At 42.9% G+C, this 18,367-nt stretch overlaps 1 protein-coding gene across 3 annotated transcripts in view; it reads left to right on the plus strand.

Annotated features, from left to right (window-relative positions):
- The first annotated feature begins 4,390 nt into the window (after positions 1 to 4,390).
- TRABD2A (TraB domain containing 2A) overlaps positions 4,391 to 18,367 on the plus strand; it is a 116,564-nt gene continuing 102,587 nt past the window's right edge. For all 3 annotated transcript variants that reach the window (XM_068271291.1, XM_068271292.1, XM_068271293.1), the window contains exon 1: positions 4,391 to 4,914. In XM_068271291.1, the coding sequence (XP_068127392.1) occupies positions 4,675 to 4,914 (240 nt within the window). In that variant the 5' untranslated portion in view covers positions 4,391 to 4,674. The remainder of the gene's footprint in view (positions 4,915 to 18,367) is intronic.

Genomic DNA, 18,367 nt, shown 5'->3' on the forward strand with positions numbered 1-18,367 from the left:
AAAAAAAAAAAAAAAAAAAAAGAGGAAGGGGCCACAGACACCTGGGGCTTGGTACTGGGACTTTAAAAAAAAAAAAAAAAAAAAAAAAAAAAAAACTTTTTCCTCTGTCCTGCAGACATGTTCTTGTGTTTTCCTTGTGCACCTAGGCAACAACCACATCAATCACCCTCTAGTTCTACCTTAAGATCTACCTCAGAAGACTTAAAGGGGTCCTGGCTTATCACCAAGAAGACACCTAAGAGACTTGTTGTCCATAAATGTGGCACCTACCTCATGATTTCAACTCTACCTCATGTGTCATCATATAACCTGTTATTCTACAAACCAGTGGCAAGAGGTCCCAAGGATGTGAGGAAAGAAACCCCAGCTGGACAGGTGACAGCAGCTGAATCCTTGGTAAGACATCGCTCCACATCAAAAAGGAGCACTCTTCATCCTGGTATGACACTTTGCTTCAATGGAGGACCTCAAGGAACCTTTTCTGACTCACCCTGAGGAGAGACACAATAATGCTCTCCCAGGGTGCACCACCCAACTCAGAGTTTTGGCTAAGGGTGCGGCTCTGGGGAGGGAGAAGATACTACAATGCCATCCGGTGATATCAGCTGGGGCCCCCCACCAAAGGACCAAGGAAAAACTTTTGATATAAGTAGTTCACAGGGATGAACTAGAGGAGGGAGTGACAAAGCTGTGATACCTGTCTTTATTGTATAACGGACATTTTGTTCTAAATTAGCTCCATTTGGTGATATATGAACAAAATGTGTTAGAAGAAGGCCACATGATGTGTACGTGTTCAGGGACACTTGTTACTCTTGAATATGTCATAATTGTAGATTTACCGTTATTTTGCAATGTCCTAGCTTCCTTGACTTTTAGTGGAAAAGGGGCCCCACAGACAGATTTAGACAAGTGATGTGTTGTCCAGACTGAACCACTTCCCCTTGTGAGCTTAAACAGAAGGTTGAGTAAGAGAACAGTGGGTGGTGAAACTCATTATAATATGGGTGGAGAGTTCTAAGAATTAAATGTTAACTGCTTCATGTCTGCACTGATTATTGAACTGTGATTGGTTTTTGTAACACTGACAAATATCCTGGCCAGCCCCAGGGAGTGTATATTTTTGCATACTTGTAACCCTATAAAATCGGCTGTGTGCTAATGATCTGTAGCATTACTCTGATGATGCCTGTATCAACGGCCCTTGATGCATGAATAAATGTGTTGTCTATTTCACGAGGTGTGTCCGAGTCTTCCCTGTCCTTAAACATCTTGGACACTGTTTAGCCGGAAGCAGCGTGTGTATCACTGTCTATGACGAGAGGAGATCAGCTGCGAGTGGAACGCAGGAAGGTGAGTAGTTATGCACAGCGCTTCCTGCTGCGTAATTATTCTGCAGTCGGAGGGGGGAGCACGGAGGGCGGCCCGGGGAGAGGGAGGGAGAGGTCGGGCTGCCCTCCCCGCAGCTCCGGCTCCCCCCTCCATTATGGGGGGGTGGACCTACCTAACCTATACTGGGGGAACCTGCCTATCTAACCTAAACTGGGGGCACCTACCTAATCTAACCTATACTGGGGGGCACCTACCTATCTAACCTATCCTGGGGGGCACCTACCTATCTAACCTATACTGGGGGGGCACCTACCTATCTAACTTATACTGGGGGGTAGCTACCGAATCTAACCTATACTGGGGGGGGGCACCTACTTAATCTAACCTATACTGGGGAGCACCTACCTATCTAACCTATTCTGGGGGGCACCTACCTATCTAACTTATACTGGGGGGCAGCTACCTAATCTAACCTATACTGGGGGGCACCTACCTAATCTAACCTATACTGGGGGGCACCTACCTAATCTAACCTATACTGGGGGCACCTACCTATCTAATCTAAACTGGGGGGCAGCTAACTATCTAACCTATAGTGGGGGGCACCTACCTATCTAACCTATACTGGGGGGCAGCTACCTAATTAACCTATAATGGGGGCACCTACCTAATCTAACCTATACTGGGGGGCAGCTACCTATCTAACCTATATGGGGGGAACCTACCTTATCTAACCTATACTGGGGGAACCTACCTTATCTAACCTATACTGGGGGGCACCTACCTATCTAACCTATACTGGGGGCACCTACCTATCTAACCTATACTGGGAGCACCTACCTATCTAACCTATACTGTAGGGCACCTACCTATCAAACCTATACTGGGGGCACTTACTTATCTAACCTGTATTGGGGGCACCTACCTACCTAGCTAGCCTATACAGGTGGCAACTATACTGGCTACCTATATTGCAGGCACCTACCTAACTATCCTTTACTGGGGGCATCTACCTATCTAACCTATGCTGGGGGCAACTATTCTGGCTACCTTTATTAGAGGCACCCACCTAGCTGACCTGTAATGGGGCACCTACCTATCTAACTTATACCGGGGGCGCCTGCCTATCTAACCTATACTGGGGGCAACTATACTGGCTACCTATACTTGAGGCACCTACCTGGCAAACCTATACCGGGGCAACTATACTGGCTCACCTATGCCTGGCTACCTATACTGGGGGGACCTATAGCTGGCTACCTATACTGGATTACCTATTCTTGGCTACCTATACTGGGGGGACCTATACTGAGTGCAACTAGACCTGGCTAACCTATACCGGGGGCAACTATACTGGCTCACCTATGCCTGGCTACCTATACTGGGGGCCTATAGCTGGCTACCTATACTGGATTACCTATTCTTGGCTACCTATACTGGGGGGACCTATACTGAGTGCAACTAGACCTGGCCAACCTATATTGCGGGCGCCCATACCTTGCTGGGGGGGGGGCGCAATTTTTACACCCTCGCCCTTGGTGCATTTTAGCCTAGAAACTGCACTGCCAGCAGGTGCCAGCAGTCTGTGGTGGGTCAGGCGTGCATTAAAACGCACACCAAATGCAAAAAATCGTCCGCAGTTTTACCAGAAACACAACTGTGGTCCCTCTTTAAAATTAGGCAAACAATAAGCAGGCCATACGTGATTATCTCAATAATTTAGATTTAGAGATAAATTTAGAGGATATTTTTTGTCAAATCCATATTGCAATAAACCAGAAAGGTGTCTTGAATTTTGTTCAGCTATGCACTGAATAAAGATAAAATTACGCCTGTCCTATGCATCTTGTGCTGACATACTTGATGTGTAATAGACTGATTTTTGTGTAGTAAAATCTGTAAAGCAGTAATTTCCTAATGAGCTATTGGAAAAGAACAGAATTCTTTGAAATATCTATGTAAATAACAAGCTGAAATAAAGGATCAGGATTTGGGCTATCTATTGGAGTCAGTTTATGTTTAGCAACTAGTTTGACCTGGGGAAAAAGTACCTAAGGGGTGGCTCTTGGCCTGGCTACCTCATTCTCATCAGACATGATGCAGATAGAGGAAGCATGCTCATGGAGTTCTTATTTATAATTCCCCTTTTTCAGGGTGTAACAGTTGCAATACAAAACTACAGATACACCCATGATACCTGATGCCTCCCAACTTTTTGAGATGAGAAAGAGGGACACTTAAGCCACACCCTGGATTACGCCCCCATCACACCCCTAGTCACGCATACCATAAAGATGTCATTAGAAACATATGTTGTTTTATAATTCAAACCACAATGGTCCTTTCTATCCTGGTTCATTTTCCTTCATATTAACATTTTAAAATTAGGAATATATAATTTTAAAGGATGGGAATAAAGTTTAGAGTCAATCAAACACATGTTTTAGAAGAGAAATATATATATATATATATATATATATATATATACTTAGAAAGAGGGACAAAGTCCTGAAAGAGGGACAAATGAGGAGGAAAGAGGGACAGAGGGACAGGGCTTCCAAAGAGGGACTGTCCGTCCAAAATAGGTACAGTTGGGAGCTATGCATGATACAAAACTATTAATCCTATTGCTTTCTACACCAACTGAGCCCTTGAAATAAGTAATAAAACAATGAAATGAATTCTGGGGAAATCAGTAGGTCAGTTAATAATGTTTTCTTGCAATAATAAAAAAAAAAAAGTGCTACAGCAGAGAAAGTGATATGGACAATCTCCCAGATTTTCTGAGTGACTGGTATATTAGTGCAAAGTGCCCTGCAGCTATAGCTGTTCCATATTCTGGAGCATTAGTACAACCAGTGTCTATTCTTGTATTGAGATTGGCATATAGCTGTTCCCGGGAAAGTGAGCTCGCACTCTGCTTTGTGACTGGGAACAAGCAGACAGGCAGGGTACCTGATAGCAGCACGCAACTAGCATCCTACAAATAACAGGCATGGGCACTCAGACTTTGAGGGGGGAGGAGGAATAGCCTGGAGGAGGGGACGTTACATGAGGAGAAAAGCAAATGTAGCACAGGGAAGGAATAAGGAGTTCCTTACACCTCCCACAACTTTCTACTTCACACTGAGATTGTGAATGTCCTTCCTCACATTTCCCAATATCAGTGCGGGAGAGCTGAGTGACATTTGAACTGACTATGGCAATCACTGCAGAATAAACAAAAGTGTAGCGGCTGGCATGAAACCAGCATGGCACGTTGGATGAGAGCCTTCCCTATTGGCTTATTCACGGAGAAGATTAAACCCAACAACATAAACTCAAGTCCGCTTTGAGAGCTAGATGCTCTCTCTATTCATCTTCCTACTTTGTTTCATAAGCCTGTGCAGAGCTGGGCACCGCTGGCAGTACATCATAATAACTCTTTTCCTTTCCGATCCTACTTCGTCCCGCGGTATTTGGAGCATTGAAGCTAGGATGGTAATCATTTGGAATGTATTTATACAAGCGTTTTTGCTGGCATTGGTCAAAGCCAATCACAGGAGCTCCAGGGACTCGGCAAACTGCAAGCTCAACAAGAAAGTAAGTGGAAACTTGTGCAGCACTTGGGGGGAAAGGGAGCTGTGCTTATCCAGGGTATTGTGTGCACATACCTTATTGCAATACCTTCTGTGATGCCATCCAAGATCAGCATTACCTTTCTTTTAAAAGGCTCGAGGTATTCATTGCTAGTCATAGTTATGTATGTACACCTCCATCCACTATTAATATAGTTCACAGGTGTGTTTAAATCAGAATATACAGTATTTAAAGACACTAACTAGCACAATAGTAATTATAGTAATCATTACAATACCTCATTATTATATTGTCAGTATTTGCCCTCTGCCTGTCTACAACACCATTTACTGTATATACTATATTAAGTCAACTAATATACTATATTCATAGTACATTTGGTGCTATGCAACTCGAGTGTCATTTGATTGTTGTTACAACAAATTATATCAATAATTCAAAATTGTAGCACTTTTTTTGTATTATTATCCATAATGCTATGGTGTTTTTAGGAGGGTGAATGTATAAATTTCAGTATTTTTATATGACACAATTGACATACTTGATGTGTAATAGACTGATGAATGATTAAGTTACAACAATCGCTAGCATTACAGACTCATAATTCTCTAACATATTGAAATACATATTCACATGATTTAATTAAGAAATTTGTACTGGGCAAAAATTAGAAAATTATACTCTCTGCAACGTCTTTTTTAAGATATGTGCTTTTTTTCCTGTTCTAACTAGTGAGCTTAGGCTGTGTTCTCAGTGGTGAGTTGTGTTGCGTCACCTGTAAAAATAAGGACGCAACAGAGGGGAAAAGTCTATGCATGCAGTGAGATGCATACAGTGAAGCATGCACAGAAAGCATGCTTTACTGCCACTGTTATTGCAAGCGTTATGCAGCAACTCACTCCATGTATCCCGTTATGCCTGATGGATATGTCGCACTGCCAACCCGCCGATGTGAACATACCATTACAATATAATTGTATCACGGTAGCAATGAAATTATATTGTCCAGCGCAATGCACCACAATGCCCCACTATTTCGTTGCCTTACGCTGGGAATACACCATGAGTTTATTTGGCAGATAGATGGCTCGATAGATAATTTCCAACAAGTCCAACCTGATTTCGATCGTTTTTCTGAATGATTTTTTAATAGAATTAAATGGAAATAGTTCCGAAAAAACGATTGCAAAAATCGATTGGAAACTCGATCGGCCAGTTAATCTGCCGAAAAAAACTCATTGTGTATTCCCAGCATTAGATGCGGGAGGCATTTTTTAAAGTAAATAATGAGGGGTGTTAACTGCCTAACTTTCCACCTGCTCTACCCAAGTGGTAAGCCATATTACTGAGCTTCAAATGGTGCATATATATATATATATATATATATATATATATTTTACATTTGTATTAAAAATAAAAACAAGGTCGCTCCTCAAGTCTTTTTTAAACATTGTATCTCTCATACAAGATGGTATTGGCAGAACAGCTGAGCCCACAGGCATGGGGCTCCATCATCTGAACAAAACCACGTGGTTCCTGTCATTGGTAACTTTGCAACAGAGATGCTGACATCTTTCCCACCTCTTACAAAGCCCCTTTGTCCAAATCAAGGGCAAGAGGGTTCGTTGATACTGTGCTGCAATACCCGCAACAAGTAGTGTGCCGGATTTACTGTACTTGCTCCTGTGATCTGGTGGAGGTGCTCCCACTGTCAATGTATTAGAAGTGTGTCCTTGTTTGCTAATCATCGTGCAAGTCAGGAATGTCCATTTTATTGCAATGGATATTCACAGATCTAGTGAAAATAATGTATGTGAATGGGCTAATCAGGAAAACAAGGGTACAGTCTACATGTCTGTTGATCCACCGCTACTCACTCAAAAAAATGGCCCGGCAGCAGGCCTAGTATGAACCGACCCTAATGTGCAGTCTGTTATGCTACCCATATAATAATATAGCAAGTGATTCACAGCCCCCCTCCCCTTAATCCACCCCGGCAAACTCTGAATGGATAGTAGTGATCAAGTCTACTACTCTCAACTAGACTTCAGTCAAAATCAAATGAAGATTTGATTAATCCACTAGCATTGTCCTACTTGATCCATTATCACACTATGCAGCCTTTGATTTCTCTCCATTCCTCACCCTGCCCATTTAGAGATTCATGATTGATAAACTGCCCAAATGAATGTAACGTGAATGGTTGGGCTCAGGCAAATTTACCTTTTCTCCTAAGTTATCTTCTAGGAGATAATTTTTCATCTTCTGTTTAAGAAGTTTACAGAAAGAGTACCAAAAAGTAGGTAATAAAGTACTCTATTTACTTGCTGGCTAGTTACTTAAAGTAATTGGGAATTGCTAAAAAAAATAATACAAAAATGAAGCAGATACTTACCTGAGGAGAAGGAAGGCTCTGGGTCCTATAGAGCCTTCCCTCTCCTCTCCCGGTCCCCTCGATTAAGCAATGGCACCCCCTTTTAAATCCCACACCACGGGGGACTTAGAAAGTGTTCAGGAGCCGAGTGCTCCTGAAGTCAGGTGGCCCATCTTCAGGAGCACTCGGGGGGGGGGGGGGGGGGGGGGGGGCTTCCTAAGACTTCTGAAGCCTCCTTCGCGGCAGAGAGAGAACAGTATTTGACCAAATTGGTCATATACTGCTACCGGGGGGCCAGCGCTGGAATGGGGACTGAGAGAGGAGCAGGAATGCTCTATAGGAGCCTTCCCGCTCCTTAGGTAAGTATCTGCTTTATTTTTTTTTTACTAGTTCCCAATGACTTTAAAAATGTTATTGATATGTAAAGATATCCCATAGGTAAAAACTTAGGAGAAAAAGTGAATTGGACTGGGCCCATGAGATCCCAGCCAAATTTGTTCAAAGCAGTTGAATCAGCTGAAAAAAAAAATCATACGTTTATTGTCAGTATTTGTGACTTATATGAACCATTCTGTGGACTGTTGTGCGCGTTTCACACTACATACATTGTGTTGCACACCCTAAAAAATAGAATGGTAATGCAACGGTAATGTAAAGCTGCATTGCAGCCTACAGCTGTGATGCAAGCCCTACAGTGCAGAATACAGTCCATAGACTTTTACACCAGGTACTGCATGCTGAGCATTATCCCATTGGAAATCTTTGCACCGCAAAAGCATGGAAATCCCCATTGGTATACAATTACATCACGTTGTGATGGTTGCAATTCGGTTGTCCATTAAGGCCCATACACACGTCGGATTTTTCTGAACGACGGGTCGTTTGAACGTCCCGTCGTTCAGTCGTTCGCACGCGGAATCAGACGTGTGTACGGACTATCGTTCGCGTGATAAGACTGGTTTCCAGCGATCCGCCCGGCGGATCGCTGGAAACCAGTCTTATCACCCGAACGATAGTCTGTACACACGTCGGATTTGACGTGCGAACGACTGAACGACGGAACGTTCAAACGACGGGCCGGTCAGAAAAATCCAACGTGTGTATGGGCCATTACACCCAGAAGCAATGGATTTTGTGTGAAAGCACCATTACGTTCAGTGCTAAATTACTTATTAATTACTTATTAACCATGAAAAAAGTATGAACTGAATTCAGAGTTTTTAGTTTGCTGTCCATCCAGTGTTAAAAAGTTGAGGCAACAAATTGTTTAGATGTTTATTTCACAACTTTCAATCAATTACAGGTCAGAGTAGATTAGGATTCAAGGGGATTTGCTCACAGTTTGATACCTATCCCTTTTCCTAGCAGTGGTATAAAACACCCCTGCAGCCATGGTAAGCACTCAAGTGAAAAATATAATATACAATGCTTGATTAGTGTAAGAGCTGTTTGCCAAGTAATATCATGAAAATTAAATTTGGACCATATGTTAAAAACGTACTTGACTAATTCATTAACCAGGTAGAAAGTTGGAATGTACATCAATGTTAACCACACTTATTTGATTGCTTATCATATTCATATTGAGTGTGTAAAATGAACAGTCTACTTTAAAGCCAAAGTCGTTCATACAATTGTTTTATACATCTATGTATCTTTGTATCTATAGCCTACTTGTTCCTAAATTATCTACACAGCTGACATTCTTTGTTCATTTAGAGCATGATCATTTTACATATCTTTTTTCAACTCAGTGCTGTGTGTCTGTCTATGTGTTTTTCAATTCAGCTGGACATTGAAAAAAGGCACTTTCAGTTTTGAGGCCATGTAGGTGGTGCTGTCGTCATACAGTGGTCAAAGCCTTGCCACCTTTTATGATCCAACTGGATACATTGGTCTGCAGAAACTGCCATTTTGGACAACCATCTGATGAAGAAATGGTTGTTCTTTACAACAATCGACTATTCTTGTCCAAAAATAACCTCTACCATCTGGGATGGAGTGTTTGAGTTAAATAATTCTGTCACCACTCCATCAGTGCAACACCGGACATAGTTTGTCAGTGGAAACAGGGTCAGTAGTCCTTGTTTCTGACAACTACCTGCCAGATGATGGTCTTTCTGTAGATGCTTGCCTGCCTCTTATCCTATTAAGAAAGTTGCTTATCTGTGGCTATTTAATAAGTGCTATATTATACACCATCCTTAGGCTTGGTTCACATAGAGCCTGATCATGAAAGGCCAAGTGGAAGGGGCAGTGCAGTTTACGTTCTGAAGGTGCATTGTGGTCTGGTTGGAGTCCAGAGCAGATGTGTTTCCAACACAGGCTTCTGTGGGAAATGCATGTGCTGTTCAGAGTTATTGTGCAGGTTGGGAGTTTGTGTTATGGTTGGATCTGGTGCAGACTGACAAGGATGAATAGGTCCTATTAATAGGTTCAGTTCCACTGTCAGTTTGTCTGGGATCTGGCAACATTGACAAAAAAATGATGATATCCTTTGAAGTGTGAATCGGGCCTAACAGACATCCTCCACATCTAGAACAAGGGAGAGATAGAGGGAAAAACCTTCTCTGGAATGCACTTCTCCAGATGTCTTCCCTGCTACTGTCCTTACAGTGGCTCTGCTCTCCCATATGTGAAGTGTGTGTGATGAAGGCAAAACAGAAAATAAAACTGTGGGATTTTCATCAAGTCATTTTAGAAATAGGAGGCTATGTATAATTGTTTATCTCATTAGTGTATTTTCAGTTCAGGTTCCCTTTAAAGTAGACCAGTCTGTGTAAAATATAAAATATCATTTTAAAATGACAAAAGTAAAATGTAAACATAGACGTACGTGTTAAGCTAATCACATATGCATGCGGTTTGTGACTGAACTGGCAAATATACTGTAGAATGGGTATTTCTTAGAAAATGCATAAGTTTAAATGATATTGAATAGACGGGGCAGAAATTGAATGCAACACATACTAGCTGTACTGAAATGACACCTGCATTTATGCAAGTTAATGAAGAGATGTCTTCTCCACTCCCCTGTATTTCTCATAGCAGAAATCATCCAAGTCTTCTGCTGAATACCAACATCTTGGAGGACAACATTGCCTGGATGTGCCAGTGGTACCTGTACCTAACCTGGCCTCTTTGCTGAAGATTACATGACACTCTGAGTATGGGAGAATACCCAGGAAACCTGGGCTTTGGGGAACAACATTTTGGCACAGTTTAAATAAGACCAGCTGTAGTCCTGCTATAATAGTTATTGATCATACGTCAGACAGGATAGAAGGGCAATGGTGACTTCAGCAACCACTGAGGAAGAGTACCTGCAAGAGCAGCACTAGAGAAATGCAAAGCCTTGCACTTTAAACATGCCTACCTGTTTGAGATACAGGTGTATTTACTCTATATTTTTGTTTTTTAATTCATGATTTTGCCTCCTTCCTGTCAAATAAACATCCCCTCCCCCATACTCCCCCTTCCCAGTAAAAAAATTACATATTACCAAATCATTACCTTCCTGCTTGTTGTTACCCAGCAGAGAGGACATAGCTATAATTGCAATTCTCCACTCTTACATTCTTCCCTATGGAAGGAAGGAGGTGTGGTGTTCCCAATTGTATCAGTGACTAATGTAAAATGATGGACTTCAGCTCTGCTTCTAGGTCAGTAGGGATGATCAATAAGATGCAAATACTTCCAAGTTTATGCAAGTTGATTGGTCCATTTAAAAGCTGCATATAGTTGCATACAAATGTATATAAATTTGCATCAACTCGGAAACATTTGCATATCACTGATCATTCCTATAGGTCAGGGAAAGGAGGTGAGGGAGAAAACCCAATTCAGACATCAAGAACCCACCTGAGATTCTAGACAATATTTTAGCTGGTCTTTCCAAATTGCAGTCATGGGTTATTTCTCATGTTTCCTCATAAAATCCTGTATGTACTTGGTTAATGGATGGTAGAGACTGGAGGAGACCTCCGGGTTATGTTAAAGCAGACTTGTGACTTTCATGGACAAAAAAGTTAGATACCTACCTCGGTTGAAGGGATCCTCACTATTGCAACATCCAGCTGAGCTGTTTTGCAAACTGACATCCATATATCATTTAATATGTGTTTTAGTACGTTACAAAAGAGTAATCATTTTTATATGAGCTGTAATTAGTTGATTGAGTGTATTGAGTGCATTTGAGTGTTAAAAGTATGTAACATAAAAGACATTTCATCACTGCCAAAGCTTGGAAATGTTAAAGCTATATTAAGATGACATCTGCTTTTGGGAACAAAAAGCTCCTGACCAGGAAACTGACACTCAAGCCTGTCGGTCATCCCATTCATGTAGGTTAGGTACAGGAGCTGCCACTAGATTACATTTCTGAAACACTTAAGCAGCCAAGAAACAGTGAAAGACAGCTTGAGATAAGGTTCTACTGCAGGATTCAAACGTTCAAAGGGTCATTATTCCTGCTTTATTTTACATCTTAAAGCAGCAGGGTCAGCCATACTATGCCAGGAAAAAAACCTTACATATATAAATAGATAACTACTTGTAATACTTACATAACATATGTTATATAGTAAATAAAGAGAATTCTGTTCCTTGCATTTGCCAAATTGGATTCCCTCTGACTGAAGGCAATCCTGATGTAATTTCCTCCTCCAATCTGCAGTATCATAGCTAGGTTGCTTGTAAACACGTGTGAGCCAAGCAGGGGCGTACCTAGAAATCCCCGGGCCCCCCTGCAAAAAGAAAAAATCTGTCCTCCCCCCCCCCCCCCTCAGGGACTTTTGGGGGGCAGGAGCGGTCGCAGCATAATAGGAGAGCGTGGCCGCAAATCGGTGGGGAGGGGGGACATTCTCCCCCCCCCCCCCTCACCTCGGGCTCTCCTCTCAGCGCTCCCCTCCTGCAATCATTGGTGGCGGTGGCGGCAAGATGACACATTACCTCCTTCTCGCAGGAGGTCTTCCGCTCTTAGAGAACGGAAGACCTCCAGCGAGAAGGAGGTAATGTGTTATCTTGCCGCCACCGCCGCTGCCCGCTGCCATAAATGATTGTAGGAGGGGGAGCACTGAGAGGAGTGCCCGAGGTGAGGGGGGGGGGAATGTCCCCCCTCCCCACCGATCTGAGAGCCACAGCTCTCCTCTTATGCTGCGACCCCTCCTGCCCCCAAAAAGTACCTGAGCGGGCCCTAGGGGGCCCCCCCCCCACTACGGCAGGGGTCGCATCCCCTATTGTTACGCCAGGGGAGCAGAGCATCAGGTTTCAGCTCAGCAGCTTCACACTGAAGTGCCCTCAACCAATCAGTGAGGAGCAGGAATGTGGGAGGGATGCAATGTAAGATGAGATTTCAGGCTGCATAATTTACACATTGCAGTGGGTAAATGGAATCGGATTTTGTGGCTGACAATCCCTCTTTAAAAGACAGAGTGTGGTTTGTAAACTGCAAATATGACAGAATGATTCAATGTTGCAAATGATGACAAAAAGCTATATAACTGGAAAAAAAAATAAGAGTCGGAGTTGGAGTTGGTGGAATCATAATTAAAGGACACCTGAAGTGAGAGGGATATGAGGGCTGCCATATGTATTTCCTTTACCTGACTGTCCTGCTGATCTTTTGCCTTTAAACACCGAACAAGCTTGCAGATCAAGTGCTCTGGCTGAAGTTTGACTAGATTAGCTGTTCCAGGTGTGTGATTCAGACACTACTGCAACCAAAGCGTTCAGCAAGACTGTCAGATAACTGGTACAGTTGAAAAGGAAATGAATATGGCAGCCACCATATGTCTCTCACTTCGGGTTCCCTGTTTCGCAGGTCTGAGTCTGACCTTATAAAGATAGCTTAGTGTTGCCTGGAGCTTTCAAGCACCATAAAAGACAGTCTGCACATTTCAGTCATGCTACAGCATGGTATTAACGTATACAGTCATCCAGATTACTAGAAACTATGTTAAAAGATGGAATTTTCACAATGGAACATAGTAACATCAAACCTTAGAATACATAAGGGAACCACAGTTTGGATCTCGGATAGTTTCTTTATGCACCGTAGAGTTTTGCACAGAGAATAAAATGAGTGTATACATAGACCAAGCACATGTCTCGTACTGCTGAGAAAGCATTTTCAGTACAGTAGTATACGCCGATATTGGTTCTACTCTGAAAAGCACGTTGACTCAGTAGTGTGATTAGTTATGGATCCAGGGGGCCTGTTGAGAATTTTGCTGCTACCTCGTCTTTTGTAGTTACGCCCTGCTGGTCTCATCCCGTGCATAAATCACACAATGAATAGCCAGCAGTAGAAACTTCAGTCAAGCAGAGGGAATTGAATTGCCCACCTTGTAGTTTCTGCTCAGTGATGCCTCCAGGTGCTGCAACTTTCTCTGGAAGATGAATGTTTATTTCTGTGATTTGTTGTGAAACGCCTGTATACCCTTTATTTTACTTAATGAGAGTTGCGGTATTTCTCTTTACGTAATGATTGACAGACTATAGAACCCTCTTTACCATAGTAATGGTTTCACAGTCACAAATGATATCATATTAGAATAGTAAGCAAATTGAAACTCAGGCAGAGAACTTTAGCTATGTATTGACAGATCGACTATGAGATATCTTCCTGATCTTTTGCCTGCCCATACACTGCAGACCCATTCCCCATAGATTTCAGCATGATATCTATCAGGAATGAGCCTAGTAGGCCTCCACTGCCTGCCTGGCCGCCTTCTAAGTGTAAAATGACCCCCCCCCCTCCCCCGCTCTGAAAATTCTCACCTGTCCTGCTGGCTCGACCCCCCCCCCCCCCCCCTGCTGTCACCCCTGTTACTGCAAGTGCTGTGCCATGTGGCAGGTGTACCTGGTGCCGCGTGGTGCAGGCACTCGTAGCAACAGGGATGTCAGCGGAGGACGCCAGGAGTCAGGTGAGAATTTACAGAGCACAGGGACTGGTAGGGAGTGAGAAAGATGGATATAGAGAAGGAATTGAGACGTGTTGAGACAATGTGGATCTACAGACTAAATACTCTGATACCAAATGGCTTAAATTCAGAGATTGATTTTTCAATCTATTTAGAATAATTGTATTATAATAATAAATATCGTAACCTACAGTGTATTTTGTCTTTGAGATCAATTCCTTATCTTTCCTCTCCTCTCCCTTCAAAAATTATGTATACACAATATGTCATCACAAGCACTTTTCTCTTAAGAAATCCATCTATGTGTGAAAAACAATGAGAGGTGTTTGTCTCTAACCCTATTTGAAGGTGGACACACCTTGTATGTTCTATACATACGGTGTGTGCCTAACAACCTGCTCTAGTTAATTTATGAAGATATTTCCCTTTAAGAGATTATGGTATGGGTGAAGCAAAAGGGTCCTGTGTGGATGTTTGCAGGGATTATTATTATTATTATTATTTAGTATTTATATAGCGCCGACATATTACGCAGCGCTGCACAGTGTATATATATATATATCTTGTCGCTAACTGTCCCTCAAAGGAGCTCACAATCTAATCCCTACCATTGCCATATGGCTATATTATGTAGTGTATGTATTGTAGTCTAGGGCCAATTTTAGGGGGAGCCAATTAACTTATCCGTATGTTTTTGGAATGTGGGAGGAAACCAGAGTGCCCAGAGGAAACCCACGCAGACACGGAGAGAACATACAAACTCTTTGCAGATAGTGCCCTGGCTGGGATTCGAACCAGGGACCCAGCGCTGCAAGGCGAGAGCGCTAACCACTACACCACCGTGCTGCCCATGTAGGCATATTACGCCGCCTGCAATTAGTACAGAATGCCGCCGCAAGCCTGTTAACGAGCCAACCCCGCCATTGCCACATAACACCAACCCTGAGCTCACTCCACTGGCTACCGATAAAATGGAGAATTTTGTTTAAGATTGGCTTACTGACATTCAAATCCTTGCACAGTCTGGGCCCTGGATACCTGAAGGACTTGTTGCAACTACATCACACCCCCCACAATCTTAGATCAAAAGGACGTAACACCTTGGTCACCCCCAGAGTCCACCTCAAAACCTTTGGAGACAGAGTCTTTTGTCATGCTGCCCCTACACTTTGGAACTCCCTGCCACACCCAATCAGGACAGCCCCATCCCTGGAAGCATTTAAGTCTAAACTGAAAACCTACCTTTTCAGTCTGGCATTCATGAACATCTGACTATCTCCTCTGTAACACAACCCAGCCTGAAACCCTGTATTAATCTGAGACACAGCTATGCGCTTTGAGTCCTATGGGAGAAAAGCGCTTTACAAATGTTATTGTATTATTGTATATGTGTGTATATATGCCATGTGATGAATGTCGTCTAAAGTACCTTCAAAATGATGCACGGAAACACTGACTGATATCATATCGCTGGTAGTCCAAATTCCTTTATTTTAGAATGCTGGCTAAAATGAGCAGGAAGCTAGTGTGGTATCCTGTTATCTTTGGGTGAACTCTGTAAGAGAATCCCTCTCGTTCTACATGATACACTTTACGTGAGAAGGGCAATCATACCAATATCAAAGATGGCGCTTTTGCAGTAATCATGTGACCTCTATGATGACCATATAAGAGACTGGGAAATTCTTCATCCACGCCCTACACCCTGAGGAAGGCCGTGATTGGCCGAAACATGTAGGTGGGCGGAACTAAAGACGCCAGACCTACCCACAGCAGTGTCCCACGCTGATCTCCGCTGAGAAGCCGCTGGAACGCGGATAGATCGCGGGATGAAGCACCGCCACTCATAGGGGATCCCCTACCCGACCATAACAGCCAGCAGGCACACTTGGAAGCGTGAGTACGCATAGATCAAGGCATTTATTGAAGTGTGGTGAGCGGGTAAAAAACGGGGCAGCATTGCCCGCTCAAGCAATGATGGTTGATTCAAGCCTTTCTGCCATGCTTACAATACAATACAATACAATAACATTTGTAAAGCGCTTTTCTCCCATAGGACTCAAAGCGCATAGCTGTGTCTCAGATTAATACAGGGTTTCAGGCTGGGTTGTGTTACAGAGGAGATAGTCAGATGTTCATGAATGCCAGACTGAAAAGGTAGGTTTTCAGTTTAGACTTAAATGTTTCCAGGGATGGGGCTGTCCTGATTGGGTGTGGCAGGGAGTTCCAAAGTGTAGGGGCAGCATGACAAAAGGCTCTGTCTCCAAAGGTTTTGAGGTGGACTCTGGGGGTGACCAAGGTGTTACGTCCTTTTGATCTAAGGTTGTGGGGGGTGTGATGTAGTTGCAACAAGTCCTTCAGGTATCCAGGGTCCAGATTGTGCAAGGATTTGAATGTCAGTAAGCCAATCTTAAACAGAATTCTCCATTTTATCGGTAGCCAGTGGAGTGAGCTCAGGGTTGGTGTTATGTGGCAATGGCGGGGTTGGCTCGTTAACAGCCTTGCGGCGGCATTCTGTACTAATTGCAGGCGGCGTAAGTCTTTCTTATGCAGGCCTGTGTAGAGGACGTTGCAGTAGTCTAACCTTGATGTGACGAAGGCATGAACTAGGGTTGGAAGATCCTCTGAAGGAATTAGGTGTTTAATCCTTGCAATATTCCTTAGGTGAAAGAAGGAATGTTTCACAACAGCTGAGATTTGATTCCTGAAGCTTAATTTCTGCTTCTGTTATGTCATGCTTCTGTTATGTCTGCTGCTGTATGCTACTATATCTCATTAATGCTCATGGGTTTATCGATGGATGTCAATCCAAATTGACGTGCAACTATTACCTAACATCTGCGGGAATATTGGCACAACTCCTTGCTTACTAATACCTGCTTCAACATGCATACTAACATCTATTGACTGAACTGGTCGTAATGCTTAAGAGTGATATTGGAATATGAGAAGTGCCTATTGGAATATATGCAAGGACTGCATGCTTTTTTCTTGATCCCAATGACTTGGAATATACATGCTATATACCCAGCGCTGAGAGATTTTTTGCTTGCAAGCAGTTTTTGATATCTAGGTCTGTGCAGCTCATTAGCAACCTATTGTGCAATATATTGCTGGTGTGTGAAGGGGTGTATGGAGGACCCCAGAGTGAGAATGGTGGAGGTCTGGATGAGCTTTAACCCTTTGATTTTAGTACTTTTTTAATTAGTGTGGTTTGATGTCAATTTGAAGGTTCAATAAAGCTGTTTTCTAATTTTTGAACTTGAGGTCTTTAAGCATCTTCTTTTCCTCTTCCCATAAACAGTTTATATTACTAGTTGGAGACCCAAGAACAAGTGTATCGTGTGGTAGCAGGGGTGTATAACACCCATGTACCCACGTGAACGCCATTTGTACTCAAAATAAAGAGGACTGTGTTTCTTTCATAAATTTGTACCATGTGGCAGGTGTACCTGGTGCCGCGTGGTGCAGGCACTCGTAGCAACAGGGATGTCAGCGGAGGACGCCAAGAGTCAGGTGAGAATTTACAGAGCACAGGGACTGGTAGGGAGCGGACCTTTTATACTTGGGGGCCGTGGCAAGGGGGTGGTTGCATATGTCAGTCATCACAATATTGAACGCTGTTACCGCCGTGCACCTAATCAAACACTTTCAACTGAGATTTTCCAGCATATCTGATCAATGCATTTGACCGATTTCAATCCAAAAATAGTTTTAAACATTAGTTGGACGGAAATGTTGCAGCACCGATTTTCATCCGATTCAATTAAATTATTGCATCAGATGGTCGATCGGGCCGCAAAATGGTTAGATGTATGGCTACATTAACATACCTAAGTCGAGCAAAGAGATCCATATGTATAAAAGGATCCTTGATGTCACTTGTTGCCATTGTTTATATGAACAGTCTAAGGCTCAACACACACCATACAATCTTGGTTGCTCAATCTTACCACTTTCATGTAGTATAAGAGCTTATCCAATCAGTCATTCAAGGTATTTTCAATCTGTTGGCTCTTATACTACAAAGATTTGGTAAATCTGTACAACCAAGATTGTATGGTGTGTGTTGAGCTTTAGTCTGCTTTCACACCAAGCCAGAGCGATATTGCACTTTTGAAAGGGTTTGCTGCAAGGCCTGCATTCACCCCTAAGTGAA

This window comes from Hyperolius riggenbachi, chromosome 1 (genome assembly GCF_040937935.1).
Source record: "Hyperolius riggenbachi isolate aHypRig1 chromosome 1, aHypRig1.pri, whole genome shotgun sequence".
In the NCBI taxonomy this organism is placed as follows: domain Eukaryota; kingdom Metazoa; phylum Chordata; class Amphibia; order Anura; family Hyperoliidae; genus Hyperolius; species Hyperolius riggenbachi.